The sequence below is a fragment of the Magallana gigas genome, chromosome 3, assembly GCF_963853765.1.
Source record: "Magallana gigas chromosome 3, xbMagGiga1.1, whole genome shotgun sequence".
Lineage (NCBI taxonomy): Eukaryota > Metazoa > Mollusca > Bivalvia > Ostreida > Ostreidae > Magallana > Magallana gigas.
The window spans coordinates 34,197,788-34,217,914 of NC_088855.1; the positions used below are offsets into that span (position 1 = coordinate 34,197,788).

A 20,127-nucleotide genomic window follows, 5' to 3' on the forward strand; every position below is an offset into this window, starting at 1 on the left:
CACTACACCTTGATATATTTTCTCAAATCAGCAGAAAATTACTTGATTATGATAGATATCATAATGGATAAGAAGTATTTAAGTCTAATAGGCAAAAAACTGCAATTTTGGATGAAAAGTTACATTTTCAAAAATTTAATTCAGTTAACATGAACAAAAGCTCCAGGTGGATTCGAACTCATGATCTGTGGTTCAGAAGCCCAATACCTGAACTTTATCCACTGAGCTACGACGATATACAACACAATTGAACGATATAAACAGTTTAACAAAACATTTAAATCGCCATTTTGTGACGTAGTGTCTTAAAAAGTATAAGTGTAGGTGTAGTGAGGTACCTTAAGGTTTTTTTGTTTCAAAGCATTTGTGGAAATACCCATTAGTCACCTATCATTACATTAGATATACATAATACATGTAAATGATTATGCAATTGTAGTCTTTTATTAACTGAGGTTCATATGCACATTCTGAAATTTCCTCAGATGATGGTGAATTTTTTCTTTTAAATATAGACTTGCTTGTACATGTATATATTAAGTCCTTTTTGCAATCATTCAGGCAGCATTCTATATCATGATGGCTAAGACCTCCATTTCAAAGGTATATGACACACAGCCTTCATTCTCTCTATCATCAGTGCTTGGCGACGGTTTAACGAATTCCTACCCAACTAGTGCTGTGGTTGCAACTAACCAACCAAATCTGTTAATCCTAATACATACATGAACGGTATTACAACTGTATGTTTTTGAAGTCATCTTGACTGGCACAGTATGCAAAGATCTTCTAATTCTGTCTTGAAACTGATTACCATACTGTGCATTATGGCATTGACCTTTATAAATTGTGCACTGGTGTGGCATTTCAAATTGCTTTCATTTTTGTGCCTAAATTTCAAATGTTAGTTGACTGAATGGCTGACATATTTTTCACAAAGGCAAAATTTATACACTTTAAGAACTGTATGTGACAAATAATGAATAAACTTTCAAGTTGCATAGTAGTCAGGTTTAATGGAATAAAAATAGACAATTTACAGAACATACATGTATAATTCATGCCTATTAATACTGCATTCTCTAAATACATGTCCATACACGTGTACTTACATTTTATATTCACACAAACCACCTGGTAAAAGATTTTGAAGAAAGTGTCTTACCTGAGCACACAGTAAGGTTCAATGGTTTTTAAATACAGTACAATACTATGTCATATGATTTATAATTCATGTACATACATCTCTGTACAGCTTTCTGTAAATACATGTACATTTTATATTTACACAAACTGCATGGTAAAACAAATTGAGAACATAGTCTTTGCTTAGATTGAGGATACTATTGGGATCTACATGTAGTGAATTCATTTGAACAACATTCTCAGTGTACACAATTAGGAATGTAGGTCTTTAAAATACATGCAATTCCTACAACTTCAGACCAAGTTTAGGATCATCTTGGATTTAATTATTCTATAATTAATTAAATTGAAATACATCTAATAATTTCTAATACTACAATGCAAAAAATTTACTCTTCAAATGTAAAAGAATAATGCATCAAAAATTGTAAACAAACATTTAGGGACAACCTTTTTAAACATTTTGTTTTTCACCATAGACATGGATCAAACACACAACTATGCACAGTTATTAATGATCAACAAACAACTAATTTCATTTGATTGTGTGCGAGACTGATTTTGGTATCCAGTCACTTAAATTTGTTGCCACCTAAAGCAAGCATCCATGATGGGATCCGCACCCAGTTTGGTAACCAACGGATACCAGGAACCCCAGGAAACTGATTCACCTGTCGCATACTCTGAACCACACGCCCTAAAAACATAACAATAAAACTGTATTCTTCTCTATATAAAATCTTAATTGCTTTCAGTTATGGGTAAATATATTTTAAATCTTGAACATACTGCAGCACACAAAAATGTGTCCACAATGATTTACTTATAACAAGAGGCCCATGGGCCACATCGCTCACCTGAACAACAGTTCCTTGTAACATTCTATTTCCTAGCATATGTTATTTTTATTTTATACTTTGAACCCCTTTCTGGGCCCCAGTATTGGTCCGGGGTTTATGGTTGGCTTTAACAACTACACTAGTTGAGGACCCTTGCATTGTAATCTCACAAACTGTAGCATTGTAGTTCTCAAGAAGAAAATTTTTAAACATTTTCGATATATATTTCTATGTAAAACTTTGAACCCCACTTGAGGCCTCAGTATTGGTCTGGGGGTCTTGGGGCCCCAGTATTAGTTCGGGGGGTCACGGTTTTACCAATTTAGAATCTACAATAGCCAATGATGCTTGCATCTCACAAACTGTTGCAATGTAGTTCTTGAGAAGAAGATTTTTAAACATTTTTCTTATATATTTCTATGTTAATTTTGAACCCCTTCTTGGGCCCCAATATTAGTCTAGGGGTCACGGCTTCCACAATTTAGAAACTTTACAATTTGAGAATGCTTGCATAGTAATCTCACAAATTGAAGCTTTGTAGTTCTCCTCCATTAGATTTTTAAACATGTTCCCTCCTATCTTTTTATGTGAAACATTGAACCCCTTCTCCTGGAGCCCCAGTATTAGATCGCTTCTATAATTTTAATTTTTCATTATTTGAGGATCCAAGTAAAGTAATCTCACAAAGAATGACATTGTAGTTCTCGAGAAGATTTTTTAAAAACATGTTTCCTATATATTTCTATGTTAAACTTTGAACCCCTCTTGATGCCCCAGTATTAGTCCGGGGGTCATGATTTTAACACTTTAGAATCTACAATTGCCAAGGATGTATGCATAGTAATATCCCAAACTGTTGCAATGTAGTTCTTGAGAAGAAGATTTTTAAACATTTTTCTTATATATGTTAAACTTTGAACCCCGCCTGGGGGCCCAGTTTTTGCCAGGGGGTCACAATTTTAACAATTTAGAATCTTCACTATACATACAAGCTTATGTATAAATATTGGCATTTCTGGTGCAGAGGTTCTTGAGAAGAAGATTTTAAAACATTTATCATATTTATTTCTATTTTAATCTTTGAACCCCGTTTGGAGCCCCAGTTTTGGTCCGGGGGTCATGATTTTTACAATTCAGAATCTTCACTATATATACAAGCTTTTGTGTAAATATTGGCATTTCTGGTGCAGTGGTTCTTGAGAAGAAGGTTTTTAAACATTTTTCCAATGTATTTCCATGTTAAATTTTGAACCCCGCCTGGGGCCCCAGTTTTGGTCCGGGGGTCATGATTTTTACAATTTAGAATGTTCACTATATATACAAGCTTTTGTGTAAATATTGGCATTTCTGGTGCAGTGGTTCTTGAGAAGAAGGTTTTTAAACATTTTTCCAATGTATTTCCATGTTAAATTTTGAACCCCGCCTGGGGCCCCAGTTTTGGTCCGGGGGTCATGATTTTTACAATTCAGAATCTTCACTATATATACAAGCTTTTGTGTAAATATTGGCATTTCTGGTGCAGTGGTTCTTGAGAAGAAGGTTTTTAAACATTTTTCCAATGTATTTCCATGTTAAATTTTGAACCCCGCCTGGGGCCCCAGTTTTGGTCCGGGGGTCACGAATTTTACAATTTAGAATCTTCACTATACATACAAGCTTTTGTGTAAATATTGGCATTTCTGGTGCAGTGGTTCTTGAGAAGAAGATTTTTAAACATTTTTCCAATGTATTTCCATGTTAAATTTTGAACCCCGCCTGGGGCCCCAGTTTTGGTCCGGGGGTCACGATTTTTACAATTTAGAATCTTCACTATACATACAAGCTTTTGTGTAAATATTGGCATTTCTGGTGCAGTGGTTCTTGAGAAGAAGATTTTTAAACATTTTTCCAATGTATTTCCATGTTAAATTTTGAACCCCGCCTGGGGCCCCAGTTTTGGTCCGGGGGTCACGATTTTTACAATTTAGAATCTTCACTATATATACAAGCTTTTGTGTAAATATTGGCATTTCTGGTGCAGTGGTTCTTGAGAAGAAGATTTTTAAACATTTTTCCAATGTATTTCCATGTTAAATTTTGAACCCCGCCTGGGGCCCCAGTTTTGGTCCGGGGGTCACGATTTTTACAATTTAGAATCTTCACTATATATACAAGCTTTTGTGTAAATATTGGGATTTCTGGTGCAGTGGTTCTTGAGAAGAAGATTTTTAAAGACATGCACCCTATTTTCACTGTTTCATAATTATCTCCCCTTTAAAAAGGGTTGAACCCTTAATTTTAACAATTTAGAATCCCCTTTTCATAAGGATGCTTTGTACCAAGTTTGGTTAAATTTTGCCCAGAGGTTTTTGAGAAGAAGTCAAAAATGTGAAAAGTTTACAGACGGACGGACAGACAGACGGACGGACGGACAACGGGTGATCAGAAAAGCTCACTTGAACCTTCGGTTCAGGTGAGCTAAAAAAGTGATTTACTATGGATAAAGGCATCTTGAAATTTTTGCCATGTTTTATTTTTGGGTGTTTCAGAGTTTATTTTACTGTATATGGGTTTATATATAACAAAATTTTACATTCTATGGCCAAAACTTTCAGCATTTAATGAAATATTTCACCAAATAAAGATTCCAGCTAAATCTACTATAATCTTATATACATAATAATCCTTAACAATCATAATGTTATTAAAAAGTTCAAAACCTTTATGGATGAAATACCGTATATAAGGTTTTTTTCGTGTGTATCCAATTTCCGCTTTGTTCGCGACGATTTCCAAATTGCAGAAAATAAATCAGCGTAAATTTGATACAAAATTTTGTTCTCTCCTTCCTTATAAACTAATTGGGTAAATTACAGTACCCATGAACTGAGTTCAGAAAGTTTAGTTAGAGGTAGATATAGCAAGATCAGAGGACAAGTGCCAGATAACAGGTATATTGTTACAAGCCTTATTGTTTAACCGATGTCTAATCATACTTGAGCTACTGATATATGTAACGGTTCATGATCTATTGATCTATGACTGTTTGCATCTATGAAATAATTATCGGTAATTATTTTACATTGAGAAAATCGTGTAAATGGTTTTAATGTCCAAATATTATATAGAGTTTACAATTCTTCATGATGTAAACAAAGCTTTTGTTTACATTTTAAATGTTGAAGTGAAAATTCCAGTTTAAGACCTCAAATGAATGTGTTAATCGTTAGGAACTGTTTATATATGCTTAAAATGAACAAGATAGACAAATAAGATTTAAAAAAATTTTTTTACTGGTATATTGAACCTATGTAAACAAAAACAGGGCACGAGCCTTGTTTACAATGCGAAGAATTGTGCGCCCTGTATCTTGCTTAAAACTATAATTGACTGGCACCCAAATTTCATTTGATCATTAGAAATGCATTCCTAAAGCATTGAAAATAATCAAAACAGAAAAAAAAATTGACCAAAATCGTGACCATGCCCCTTTAAGAGTGACAATTTAGATACTTTTTTCCCTCTTACTTCACAGGTTTAAACAATCATAAATTTTATTTTCATTATGACTTTGGACTAGTGAAAATTTAATTCATGTAGATTTTATATACCGTTCTAGCTTCTGATTCGGGTAAAAACATGACGCGGAAAAAACCTGATGTACGGTACATGTATTGTTATACATGTACATGTTTAATGTACATGTAGGTATGCAAAAAAGCTGGATTAAAATGGAGAACATAATAAAATTATATAAGTTTCATGTCCAACACATTTCTGAAATACAAACCCTATAAAACAAAACTTTAATTTATTATGTTCTCCACTGGTATTTCGTATACATGTATAATATGTTTTACCGTCGATGTCTTTCAATCCATATTCTCTTCCAATTTCAGCTGTCATCAGAATGTGACCAGATTTCTTTATAATGTCTGGATCTGAAAATGAAATATATTTGTACTGGTATATTTACCTTTTTCACAAACTGCATACATACATGTATCTTTTTGTGATGACACTCAGCCATAAAGATTGCATGGTACATCAATCTAGTAATAGTCTTGATTTTGATTGAAGACCAAAGGTTCATCTAATTGATTTGCTGATATGGCTATATCTGCTATTAACAGTAAACTTGTTTTAAACATGAATGTGACACTATGAAAATACTTCATGATTGCATATACATGTACCTTCTGCAAGTTTAACGATACATTTTCCAGAAAATTCAGGAGACTCTGCATTTTCCAAAATTCTTTTCATCAGTTTGGCATCTACCTTAATCTGAAATTTAACAATATGATCTTTGTCTGCATGTAATGCACAATAATTTTGGTACTATGACTAAGAAAGTTCTGTATTTATAATATTATAATCTCAATATGATATCTGATGACAAGCAAAGGTGATGAAATTCATCAATTAAGGTGATGAAATTCATAAATATGTTTAATTTTGAGGAACACTAATCTTATTTGTAGTGTCATAACAAACTTTTCTCAAGCTATTCTTATTTGAATATAAAAATATTACATATATATCAAAACAGAAAGTGATAAAGTGGCAACAATTTTTTTTTTTAATTTTTAAGAAAATGACAAACTGGTGGATCAGGTCCGACTGCAGTTTCAAATTTTTTGTCTTCTGCAATGTTCTCTGTAACATTCAGCATGTGCTCTGTTTTGACTGGTCCTGGCCACAAACTAACAAAAGCTACATTGTGCTTCTTTAATTCCAAACCACAATCAGCTGCCATTCTGTCACACTAAAATAAAAACATAGGTAATCACAGATTACAAAGCTCACCGAGACGAGACATCACCCTTATGAGACTTCACCTTTATGAGACCACCTTTATCATATTAAATGAAAATCATACTTTATGATCTTGGATATTCATGGATTCTGTTTTGACACAATATCGTATATCATCTGTTAAAAAATTGTATGATAATCATATGTTCATATGTTAATCAATACAATAATATAAAATTAAATATTGCATCCTATCATATTTACAACATATATCATATAATACAATAAAATACCATATTAAACAAAGATGAGATATGATATTGTAATGTATGATATGACATTGTATTGTGTTATATGTTATTGTATTTGATCAATTGCACATAATACAATATCATAATGTATCAAACAATATAGTATTATATTACAATATCATATTACATAATACATCATAACATTGAAACATATGATATTATATTGTATAATATAGTATGATATTGTATGATACTGTTATCATTTTTTAAACATAATATGATATTGTATCATATGATACAATATAATTTGATACAACATTGTATCATATCAAATGATACAATATTATGTGATAAAGTAAAATATATAATACAACATTATATTATACATATTGTATCATATGATACAATAATATATTTTACAATATCATACAATACAATTTCATGTGATGTGATAATATATCATTTTATAAACCAATATCATATTATACAATATCGTATGATATGATATTATATATAAAATAACAGTATTATATTATACAATTTCATGTGATATAATTCTATATAACAGAAACTAATATCATATTATACACTATCGTACGATACAATATCATAGAAGATACAATATTGTAAAATAGGATACAATATTACATTTTGCAATATCTTATGTAATAGTATCATGTGATTAAATAAGAGATTAATAATACAATATAATATTATACAATATTGTATCATAATATACAATACTATACATGATGATATCATGTTACAATATCATAACATAAAATATCAAAAAAATTGATACAATATCATATCGTATTATATAACTTTTTATAATATTACATATGATATTATATTGTATCATATTAAACAATATTGTTTCATACCATACAATACTTTATCATAGGAATCATGTTATATCATTTATCAACAAACACATCTATCTATCGAGCAGGTTTGAGTGAGGTAGGAGATTTCTTTAGCATCCTTGATAATGGAGATCAGGCTCTGCATCTGAAGCAACCTCTGCGTTTCATTTATAATATAGTTAAATCAACTATGCAAGCTATCATCTATTAAACATGTGACCTGTTCCAAAACAAGAGGCCCAGGGGCCACATCGCTCACCTGAGCAACAATTGCCTTAATTCTGATCAAATTAGCATTACAGTATTAAAATATCTTGACAACTAAGTACAGTAGATCTTGCTAAAAAAAATTGAAAATCTGCCAATTTTTATCCACCTCTTTCTTTTGGTAAGTACCAAGCCCCTTTTGTTGTTGTACCTGTAAGAAGATTTTTCTCTATTCCTATATACCCCCCCCCCCCATTTTGTGGCCCCACTTTTCTCTAGGGTATCATGGTTTCATCAAACTTATATCTGCATAACCTGTGCTTTCACACTAAGTACTGAGTTTTGGACCGAAAAACTTTCCCGGAATATTTTTAAAGATTTTCTCTATATATTCCTATGTAAAAATTCAAACCGCCATCACAGCCCTGCCCTACCACTAGGGACTGTGATTTTGAATTTACACTAACCGAGGATGCCTCAATCTACACAAGTTAAAGCTTTTCTGGCCAAATGGTCTTTAAAAAGAAGATTTTTAAAGATTTTCTCTATATCTTCCTATGTAAAAATTCACCCCCCACTGTGGCCTCACCATACCACTGGACTATTATTTTAACAAACTTGAATCTATACGATTTGGAAATGCTCTCACTCAGATTTGGGCTTTCCTGGCCTAATAGTTTTGAGAAGAAGATTTTTTAAAGATTTTCTCTATGTATAAAAATGTATCCTCCATTGTGGCCCTACCCTACCCCCAGGGACCATGATTTGGACAAACTTGAATCTAAATTATCTGAGGATGGTTACCCGCCAATTTGAGCTTTCTTGGTCAAATAGTTTTTGAGAAGTATATTTTTAAAGATTTTCTCTATATATTCCTATGTAAAACTTGATCCCCCAATTGTGGCCCCACCCTACCCCCAGGGACCATGATTTGAACAAACTTGAATCTACACTATCTAAGGATGCTTCCACTCAAACATGAGCATTCCTAGACTAATAGTTTTTGAAAAGAAGATTATCTCTATATATTCCTATGTAAAACTTGATCCCCCATTGTGGCCCCACCCTACACCCAGGGATTATGATTTGAACAAACTTGAATCTAAACTATCTGAGAATGCTTCCGATTTAAATTGAGCTTTTCTGGCCTAATAGTTTTTGAGAAGAAGATTTTTAAAGATTTTCTCTATGTATAAAAATGTATCCCCCATTGTGGCCCCGCCCTACCCCCAGGGACCATGATTTGAACAAACTTGAATCTACATTATCTGAGGATGGTTACCCGCCAATTTGAGCTTTCTTGGTCAAATAGTTTTTGAGAAGAAGATTTTTAAAGATTTTTTCTATATATTCCTATGTAAAACTTGATCCCCCAATTGCGGCCCCACCCTACCCCTGGGGACCATGATTTGAACAAATTTGAAGCTACACTACCTGTGGATGCTCCCATTTTAATTTGAGCTTTTCTGGCCCAAAAGTTTTTGAGAAGAAGATTTTTAAAGATTTTCTCTATATATTCCTATGTAAAACTTGATCCCCCAATTGTGCCCCACCCTACCCCCGGAGACTATGATTTGAAAAAATTTGAATCTACACTACCTGTGGATGCTCCCATTTTAATTTGAGCTTTTCTGGCCCAATAGTTTTTAAGAAGAAGATTTTAAAAGATTTTTTTCTATATATTCCTATGTAAAACTTGATCCCCTTCTTGTGGCCCATCCCTACCCCCCGGGGACCATGATTTGAACAAACTTGAATCTACACTACCTGAGGATGCCTCCACACAAGTTTTAGCTTTTCAGGCCAAATAGTTTTTAAGAAGAAGAATTTTGAAAAATACCAACAAATTTTCAATAATTTTCAATTATCTCCCCTTTAAAGAGGGCATGGCCCTTCATTTGAACAAACTTGAATCCCCTTCACCTAGTGGTGCTTTGTGCCAAATTTGGTTGAAATCTGTCCAGTGGTTCTTGAGAAGAAGATGAAAATGTGAAAAGTTAACAACGACGACGACGACGACGACAACGACAGACAACGGACAAATTGTGATCAGAAAAGCTCACTTGAGCCTTTGGCTCAGGTGAGCTAAAAACTAAACCTCATCCAGCATCCGAAACCTATGGCTCAGATTCAGCATTCAAGCCTGTCAGGTGCATCAGTATACATAAGACGCATCTCCATGCAAGTTTGGTGAAGTTCAGACCAGTAATAACTAAGATATCATCATCAGAGGGCACTAGCAATTAAAACCTTAACCTGCTCCAGCATCCGCAACCTATGACTCAGATTCAACATTCATGCCTGTCAGGTGCATTTGTATCATAAGACACACCATCCATTCAAGTTTGGTGAAGTTAGGACCTGTAATTACTATGATATATTTTTTAGCATCCTTGATAATGGAGATCAAGCTCTGCATCTGAAGCTTCCTCTGTGATTCATTCATATTATAGTTTAATTAACTATGCAAGTTTGAAATAGTACTATTATCTATTAAACATGTGACCTGTTCCAAAAAACTTAACCATATCCAGCATCTGAAACCTATGGCTCAGACAGAGCATTCAAGCCTGTCAGGTGCATCAGTATGCATCCTTGGAAGTCTGGTGTAGTTAGGACAAGTAATAACTAAGATAAAAACATCAGAGGGCACCTGTTTCAAAAACTTTAACCAGCTCTAAAAACCTAAACCTCCTCCAGCATCCGAAACCTATGGCTCAGATTCAGCATTCAAGCCTGTCTGGTGCATCAGTATCATAAGACGCACCATCCATGGAAGTCTGGTGAAGTTAGGAAAAGTAGTAACTAAGATATAATCATCAGAGGGCACCTGCAACAAAAACTTTAACCAGCTCTAAAAACCTTAACCTCCTTCAGCATCTGTAACCTATAGCTCAGATTCAGCATCCAAGCCTGCCTGGTGCATCAGTATCATAAGACACACCATCAATGCAAGTTTGGTGAAGTACGGACCAGCAGTAACTTAGATATTGCTATCAAAGGGCACCTGCAACAAAAACTTTAACCTGCCCCAAAAACCTTAACCTCCTCCAGCATCTGTAACCTATAGCTCAGATTCAGCACTCAAGCCTGTCTGGTGCATCAGTATCATAAGACACACCATCCATGCAAGTTTGGTGAAGTACGGACCTGCAGTAACTTAGATATTGCTATCAAAGGGCACCTGCAACAAAATCTTTAACCTGGTCCAACAACATTTACCTCCTCCAGCATCTGAAATTTAGGACTCAGATTCAGCTTCCAAGTCTTTCAAGTCCATAAGTAGGTCCAGATGCATCATCCATGCAAGTTTGGTGAAGATAGGATAAGTAATAGCTTAGATACAGGACCCGCAACAAAAACTTTAACCAGGTTTGGACGCCGACGCCGACGCCGAGGGTATAGCCTAAGCTCCCCCTGGCTTTGTCTCGGTGAGCTAAAAAATTCTATATTCTTAATTCAAAACAAGCATATAAATGAATCTATAGGGGTGTGGAGGTGTATTAGGACCCTCCTCCCCCTCCCCCCCCCCCCCCCCCCCCAAATTCCACAGGAAATTTGAAATTCAAACTTTTTAAATTAACATTGTAAAGTAACTAATAAAGTGAAAAAAGGCCTCATAACAATTACCCCCTCCCCCCCCCCCCCCCCCCCAACATATTATCCATCAGTCCTTTCAACCTCCAGGAAAAAACTATGTATCATAGCATGACTACAAGCAATGCAAATATACAATACAGTTGTGCATCCATGCTTATTCATATTAATGGACAACACTCCCCCTCCTAATCTTAAAGTAATAGATATAAATCTCATATAAATCAATTTCATAAAGTTTGACCCACTTTTACTATATTAAATATTTGCATGGTTTAATGATAATTTCTACATTGCTAGAAAATATTCTCTTTTTGAAAGGATGCTTTTGCCGTAATACTTACAGCCTCCTTTCCAATTCCATAGGGTACATTGAACAGGTATCTCAGTCCTCCGACCGAAGAAACGTTGATGATCAGTCCTTTCTTTTGAGGCACCATTAGTTTGGCAGCATGAACGGCACAGAGGTAGTGGTTTCTGGATTTGAATTCATTTCTTACTGTACATTTATTCATACACAAAAATACAGGAATAAAACCTTACATAAAATGAAAGAAATATAAAATATTACTGACTTTAAACTTAGTTTAAAGCAGCAATGACCCTTTTTTTACACATGCACGTAAATACATGTAGTCATAATTGAAGCTTAATAGCTTTTTTTCAAAAGTAAAAAACATAATCTATACCTGAGCCCCACATTATTGACTGTGTCCCACATGTCGAGGGGTTGCTCCCAGTATGGTACTCCAATGTTTTTCATAATTGCCTAAAAAATTGAAAAATCTTTGGTTCATGTCTGTCAATAATTGGTCAACTCACTGTCTATCTGAATGTCTATGTATTCCTTCATGGAAATTAACTGTAGAAATAAAACATCAGAAGAATATGTATCTGTAATTGGGATTAACCGGTTTGTAAGTCTGATTAAAACCTTCCCCCTTCTCCTTACATGTGTCAGACGAGTGTAAGGAGAAGGGGATGGTTTTAATCAAACTTAAGGTTTTGTTTAAATAGTAAATATACATTATATAATTATAAGTTTATGTCAAAATGTATGTACCCGGTAATTAGATATAAAAGTTCATATATTACATGTACAAATTATCTCCCTTGTTCATTACCTGGTAAGTTAATTAACTCCAATATTGATTGTACACCAATATTAGTTAATATTTACATAATATATTGAAGTTCTGATTTATGCCATATATTCATACTTTTTTCATTGATATTACAGCTGGTCTTTGGTACATGTAATGATTTAGATATTGTGTATAAATAATGGCCCTAACATTGAGTTTTGTTTGTCTTAAAGTAAAAAAAGAACATGTTACATCTGCATTTCTGCTCTCCTCTCTCTCTCTCTCTCTCTCTCTCTCTCTCTCTCTCTCTCTCTCTCTCTCTCTCTCTCTCTCTCTCATGTTACATTGAAATTGTTTTAAAACAAGTATTTCATTATTGTGACTAGAATGGATGTAATATTAATTTTACATTACAGTGAACTGTATAAAATGATATATAAATTACATATTGTATGTTTATAAACAAAATATATCATTATATTAAAAAAAAAAATTGATACATGCACTCACTGTCACAGCAGAGTAAGCGTTGTTCACAAGAACGTCGAGCTGTCCGTTTTGTTCCGACTTGACTCTCTCAAATAATTTCTCCACTTCCTCATCCTTGCTGTGGTCACACTGTACTGGAATACATTTCCCCCCTCGTGCCTCAATCTGAAATCAGAACAATTTACATGTATCATGTTGTGAAAATATCATATGTCCCAATAAATTTAAAATTAGAAAATGAAAAGTTTGTGTACATATACTTGTATATTATTTTGAATATTTTCATCTTATAAATATTGATTATCACACATCAAATGAAATAATAAGTTCATACATACAGTCATGTAAATCACAACAAAACATGAATAATTTTAAGTTTGTTTTTTGGCTCACAATGAGGGATGTAATATGTAAATTAATGTTTTTCTATTAAACTGCATAAACAAATTCAGATATAGTTTGGTCTATTTATTTTTTTGCAACCAAGTGATCAACCTATATAATCATGTTTTTGTTGTTGTGTTTGCATAGATCTATTGATTGATCCATGCCTGCCAATTTAGCAATAATAAAATCCCTCTCTTAATGCATGTACTCTTCAGATCAACTAATTGTAAAAAAAAAAACCTCAGTTATATATATAATCAATGTAGTACAGTAACGTACAGTAAAACACGCTTATAAAAGTGCCAGGGACGGGCGGTTTTGCTTCATTATAAGTCGATTTCGTTATATCCGTCAAGTTTACAACATATAATAAACATATAATAAAGTTACAGGGAATGAAAATGACTTCACTGTAAGCGTCAATTCTTTATAAGCATGTTGGCTATAATCATGTTTTACTGTACTGTACATGAAAATTAGATGGTAATTACCTCCTTTGCTGTATCTGTTAAACATCCTCCCACACTGTTATCTCCAGCTGGTGCTGTTAATGTTCTACCTACACGTAAAATATATGCATATATTAGATCCACCTATGCAATTAATTACATATCTATGTATGTCTTATTTTTTCAATAACCAATTCTATCATACAGTATTGCAATAAATTATGTTCAAATCAACTTGTTTCAAACATTCTGGTCACAACTTGTAATATTTCTTAAAACTTATTTCCCAGTAATTCAATGTTACAAGTTCATAACTGCCATCGCCATATAGTTAGTAAATATTGATCCTTGAACAACCAAATTAAAAACTTTAATTACTATATACCTAAGATTCTCAAAACCTGTATGTTTTGTTACCTGTAATGTAGACAGTGGCCCCTGCTTCCCCAAGCTGCACAGCGATACCATGTCCTATACCCCTGGTAGCCCCAGTCACGAGACATATTTTACCCTTCAGGGACATCATTTAATATTGCAAGTACCTTAAAAATTGAGAAAATCAAGTAATTTTTTAGTTTTTCCTTCACTGACACTTTTTTCTTCAATAAAGTTTGTCCCAAAGTAAATAATGTTAATAAAATATTATTACGGTAGACCTTAACAAATAATAATTCTGTATTAATAGAGGAGGAATGACCACGACTTGGCTCAAACTCCGAACCCTTCAGTTTAAAAACCAACCTCTACCGACTGAGCTAAAGGGTTAACCCACTAGCTAGTCACTAGTACATGTATACTAGTAGGAGCGTTGCAGTACTGAGCCTATAGATCATTCACAGTATTACAACTTATTAATTATATATAAGAAATAATTGGTTTGGTTTTTTTTTTCAACAGCTGTAAAAATGGTCTGTTTGTTGTTTGTTTTTGTGTATGTGTTTTGGTTTTGGGTAATACAACAGGTATGTTTCTGCAATAAAATATACCCACTTGTATAATACATTGTAATTAATATTATTATAGGAAATGGTGAAACAAGTGGCAGATCTGAGGACAGGGGTTCCAGTTGAGTACAATCACTAGATTTAGCTACGTAGCTTGAATTACCTAATACAGTCAAACTTCATTATCTCGAACTAGATGGAACTGTTTAAAAACTTCAAGATATCCGAGTATTCGAGATATCAAGGGTAAAAGAGGTTTTTTTTTAAAAGTTGTTGGGACTAACAAATCACTTCGACATATCCATTGTATTCGAGATAATGGTGTTCAAGATATCAAGTTCAACTGTAGTACATAGCTTAAATTTATTTACCTACCTGAGTAAGTTTATTTAGCTACTCAGTCATACTTTAGTTGAGCATCTGAGCAATAATTTTCAAACTTTGAACTGATATCTGAAAACGTACAATTCATGAAAAAAAATTCTTGAAAATTTTGCGCTTTCAGCGCAATCACACTAAAAATTCTAAAGCTTTGAGGCTATTAATAACTGTTTATGTGTAACAAACAAACAAATAGCTACTTATAAATAAAATAACAAAGAAGAACAGTTCTGGTTAATTAGCAGTCGGATTTTTAATTAATTGATTAATATATATTAATTCAGCACAACGTGAAGTAATGCACAATTACCTATGCCTCATTGCACACAAAGTGGAATGGAAATTCATGTTTTGCTTAAAACTACTCCAAAGCAGCGATGTTTAAACTATATTTGCGATGGGTTGCCTTTGTAAACTACACATGCAGTACAGATACAGGTTGAAAGCTAGTTGCCACGTTTTGTCTGTTTTACATAAAAAGCGAAATTGCATAAAAGTAGCTAAATAAACCTATTTCATGTAGGTAAAAAACCTATTTAGGTAATTCAAGATACGTAGGTAAATCTAGTGATTGGACCTTGGACACTGTTATATATACTATACTGTACGTAATGCAGATCTATAGATGCATGTTAAGTTGATTCTTTAATTATTCTCTTTTTTAAAGTACTTATCACATATGTAAATATATTTAAAATAGCAAAATATCACAGAAAAATGTATAGCCATGATCAGAGACATAAATAACATTATTATTATTATCAACATAACGTTATTTACGTCTCTGGCCATGATCAAATGACTGACCTATTCGTTTGCCATCAATTTAGCTGATAAACTGAAAGTAGGTCAGCCTGCTGTTATGCAATGTTTTTCTGTAATGTTTCGAAGTTTACCTAAGTTGCGTATTTACACGCCATCGTTTTTATACTTTTTTCCTAATATGTATTCAGTCATACCTTCTTTGAATCACTGTCTAAAATGAATAGCTAGTCTTTTTCAAATAACTTAAGAGTAACATAAGAGAGATCCGAATGCATTAAAATCGAAAGTAGGACATACTCGATACATTTCTGATGTTATCTTCTTATCTTGTTAACTATGACAACATCAACTACTTCGGTTAGTTCGGAGTTTATAACAGCTCTGAAAAATAAAGATCATAATAAGGTATGATGTAAATATAATTGGACAGTACGTAAGTGATTGCGACTTTTTTTCGTGCAATTGGTTTTGATTTTGAAAGCATTCAACTTTTTGTCTCATTAACGTTAATTCTTTTCAGATTTTGGATCTTGTATCAAATAGACAGTTAAGCATGAAAAAGAAATTTCATTATCAAAGGAAAGACAGACTGCATGATATAGGTGATAAAATGACAGCATTCTTGTTGACAATCAAATATTGTTATAGAGAAGATGTCACAGAGAAGATGATAGCATCAGGTATAACTACATATTTTATTATTTAAGAATTAAAGTTTACATTCCAAAAACTGTATTTTTCAGTTACTTTTTGTTATGGTAATTTGATTTGATCACCTGTGTTGTATAGCTCAGTTTCTAGAGCACCTGACAAGAGATTATGGGGGTCTAGGTTCATACCCTGTATTATTGTCTGGTCTGTCGATTTCGCCCATCCTGTTAGTAATTTAAAACAGTATTAAAATACAATACAGTGCAGTTGTTAGCATCTCAAATTATACCTCTGAACATACTGTCAATGTACCTGCCATTATACCTACCATACCATTGTCAACATATTGTACAGGCTGCAAGCACTGTCACAACAACAAATTAATGAAATATTGCATGGGTGTAATCTTGTCACTATAGTAAAAGTGACATTTTAGATCAATTTTTCAAAAAATGTTTGAAAGTGCCCTAATTTAAAGTTAGCAAAAGTGAATGTAGGAACATATTTAATTACAAAGTTATAAAACTTCATGAAGAAATCAATAAATTGTAAAGGCACGATATTAGAAAAACACTTTTAAAAATCAGAGACCCGGCCTGTACTTCCTTACAATGTGTAAAATGAGCAACATTTACTTATTGAATACCTTTTATTCAGGAGCTGATGTCAACGGTGTAGGATATGAGTATTCTAATCCCACACGAAAGAGAATGGTGACTCCATTGTATTATGCTGTCAGTAAAAGTTGTAACAAGGAACTACTACGGCATCTGATTTCTGCAGGTATAACTATAATACTTCTTTCATGCACTATATGGGGGTAATTGACATACACAGAGAGACAACATGGTTCCAATCTAAACATATGATTTAAGGTTGGTATTGTGCTGTCAAATGCTAAATAAAATGGAAACAAGGTGATTCAAGTAGCCTTAGTAGGTTTGAAAATTGACAAATTTTGATTAAGTTTGCAGTCACATAGATTGCATCATGGTCCAAACCTGATTGAACTCTATTAGACAAAGCAAATTTATTATTCAGTCATAATTACAATCAAATGAGTGGTTTTTGTAACCGGGTTTTCCAACGGAGAAATCCGGTAATTAAAATGGTGAAAATGGCGGGCGGGCAGGCGGCTGTCAAAAGGGTTCCCTCATTGTACAAATAAATCCTCCTACAGTTTTCAAGATAGGAAGTTGCTCTTTTGCAGATCAATTGTACATATATCAGAGGTGTGCATATTGCTAGGATTTTGATTTTCAATAATTTATGAAAAAAATACCAGCATTTGAACTTAGTCTTTGTTTGGCAAAATTATTACATAAAGGGTACCCTTATTTTATCGATAACTCCTCCTACAGCTTTCAAGATAGGAAGTGGTTCTATTGCAGAACAATTGTATATACTGGTATATCAGAGGTGCACATATTGCTAGTATTTTGGTTTCTGATAATTTCTGAAAAAAATACCAGCTTTTGAACTTAGTCATTTTTTTTGCAAAATATTGCATATTTCACTGGATACTGTAGGTAGTGTTTATTAATTCAGGGTTGACATGGATTATGGATACAGTTAACATAAAATAAAACCCAGTTTGCTGTCATATTGACAGCTTTTCACTTGTTTAAATTTGGTACGGACTGTACGAAATAATCACAATGATGTCAGATTCAAATTCCTGTAGAAGACAATTCAGGTGGTATTTTTAGCTAACACATCGATGTACATTAACAGTAATTTAGTCGATTTTACTTACATGTACATATTACAATCAAGTTATTAATTTGTTAAAATAAAAGTGTAAATATTATCAACAAAATGCTTTCTTTGATGATTTATGTGGGTTATGAAGTTAGGGATCATTAGGTGAGTTATGTTTTTTTTCTGCAATGTTGCCACTTTTATATCCCTCATGAATGCACCAAAGAAAGCATTTTATTGTAATTCATACAGATCTTTTACTAAGTACCAGTTAGTACATTACATGTATAAATGTTTCTGTTAGTATGTATAAATGTTTCTGTTAGTGTATATCTTTTGTTTTCTAATGAATAATTTTTTTGTTCTATGTATTAGGTGCAGATGTAAACAAATTTTCTGGACAGATGTTTGAGAATGAGGAGGAAGGAGGCAGTATGAACTTTAATTCCAAGTCCTGCAGTCTGGATTTTGCGCTGCACTCCCAGTTTTATGATCCAGAGGTGATAGACATTCTCCTAGAGAACGGTGCCGACTACAACATCAGGAACGATTCGTCCATGTTGCCTCTACAGATTGCAATGCTGTACAATTACAGTGACGCTGTTTTATCATTGGTCAGATATGGAGGATGTGCAAAGCCGATTTCTTACTCGGACTATTCTCCTCTGAGACTGATGTTAGATTTTGATGAGCTTACTCCAGATGATGAGCGGGGGTCGCCGGAGCAGAGTAAAAAAACACAGTCAAGTCTGCTGAGGTGTGTTAACATTCTTTTAAACGGTGGATATGAGGTGTGTAATGACAGTGAGATGATGGACATGTGTCAGAGTCGAAAATCTGAGAGGGAAACTGACAGGACTGTTAAAGATGTTTGTAAAATTATAAATGATTGGTTGTATCAACCCAAAGACCTGAAAGTTCTCTGCAGACTTAGTATTCGCAACATTTTACAGAACAATCACACTTGTAACCCTAGAAGTATATATAAGCTACCCATCCCTAAATTATTAGCAAATTATTTAAATTTATGTGATTTAGCATGAACATTTAAAAAGTAAGCTTTCAAATGTGTATTCTTAAGACCCTCTCTGACATTGTACCCTGTAAGGTAACATGTACAAGTATATTTACTAGATTAAATACATGTATGATTTAAGTTGATGTCTTTGCTCTAACTAGTCTATTAGGCTATAACAATGTGATTTCAATAAGAGATAGTAATGCCGTAATAACAGATGTCATACTTTGAAAAATCATTTTTTTGTAATAACTAGATAATTATGTTGTAGTTATTCATGAGATCATTTCTTGTAATTACAAATTTACATGCATTGTACTATTCAACTTAATTGTTTTATAATTTACGTCATAAATAAAATGACCGTCTTTCCCCCATTCTCATGGACAGCGTTAAAAACTTCAAGGGATACTTAAAGTCTTGATAATAATGTCAAGAATTTTATGTTAGGACTTATTCACCTACCCAGTACCCACCAACACAATCGGTGATGGTTTTTGTGAGGTATTTTGCTTTTTAAGATTTATGGTAGGTCTGACCCTCCTTTACACACACCCATTGCGAGTTCGACCGTTAATGCATTAAAGGGTAATCGTTCATAGTTCCTAGTTCAT

General features: G+C 33.3%; 2 protein-coding genes across 3 annotated transcripts; one reads left to right on the top strand and one right to left on the bottom strand.

Moving 5' to 3' along the window:
- Positions 1-989: 989 nt before the first annotated feature.
- On the bottom strand, positions 990-16,359 carry LOC105342114 (dehydrogenase/reductase SDR family member 1). Of its 2 annotated transcripts, none has more exons than XM_034481653.2 (10): positions 16,338-16,359; positions 14,471-14,595; positions 14,096-14,163; positions 13,239-13,382; positions 12,333-12,412; positions 11,988-12,120; positions 6,571-6,732; positions 6,161-6,251; positions 5,825-5,905; positions 990-1,843 (listed from the first exon to the last, which is right to left on the bottom strand). In XM_034481653.2, the coding sequence occupies exons 2-10, from the start codon at positions 14,577-14,579 to the stop codon at positions 1,719-1,721; spliced, it is 993 nt and encodes a 330-aa protein (XP_034337544.2). In that variant the 5' UTR covers positions 14,580-14,595; positions 16,338-16,359; the 3' UTR covers positions 990-1,718. The 2 variants fall into 2 exon arrangements, with proteins under 2 accessions (XP_034337544.2, XP_065935458.1); XM_066079386.1 differs by lacking the exon at positions 16,338-16,359 and adding an exon at positions 16,186-16,262.
- A 59-nt stretch (positions 16,360-16,418) lies between these two features.
- LOC105342113 (ankyrin repeat and SOCS box protein 8) lies at positions 16,419-19,896 on the top strand. The gene is made up of 4 exons (XM_066079385.1): positions 16,419-16,548; positions 16,664-16,823; positions 17,452-17,577; positions 18,871-19,896. The coding sequence occupies exons 1-4, from the start codon at positions 16,480-16,482 to the stop codon at positions 19,536-19,538; spliced, it is 1,023 nt and encodes a 340-aa protein (XP_065935457.1). The 5' UTR covers positions 16,419-16,479; the 3' UTR covers positions 19,539-19,896.
- Positions 19,897-20,127: the final 231 nt, after the last annotated feature.

What these genes read in the sequence shown, in the direction of transcription:
- LOC105342114 (XM_034481653.2), bottom strand. Translation starts at nt 14,579, where the DNA reads ATGATGTCCCTGAAGGGTAAAATATGTCTCGTGACTGGGGCTACCAGG. An exon ending in TAACAGATACAGCAAAGGAG is followed by an intron (nt 13,383 to 14,095) that starts GTAATTACCATC and finishes TTCTGATTTCAG; the next exon opens with ATTGAGGCACGAGGGGGGAA. An exon ending in GTCAATAATGTGGGGCTCAG is followed by an intron (nt 12,121 to 12,332) that starts GTATAGATTATG and finishes ATTCAAATCCAG; the next exon opens with AAACCACTACCTCTGTGCCG.
- LOC105342113 (XM_066079385.1), top strand. Translation starts at nt 16,480, where the DNA reads ATGACAACATCAACTACTTCGGTTAGTTCGGAGTTTATAACAGCTCTG. An exon ending in AAAATAAAGATCATAATAAG is followed by an intron (nt 16,549 to 16,663) that starts GTATGATGTAAA and finishes AATTCTTTTCAG; the next exon opens with ATTTTGGATCTTGTATCAAA. An exon ending in ACGGCATCTGATTTCTGCAG is followed by an intron (nt 17,578 to 18,870) that starts GTATAACTATAA and finishes TCTATGTATTAG; the next exon opens with GTGCAGATGTAAACAAATTT.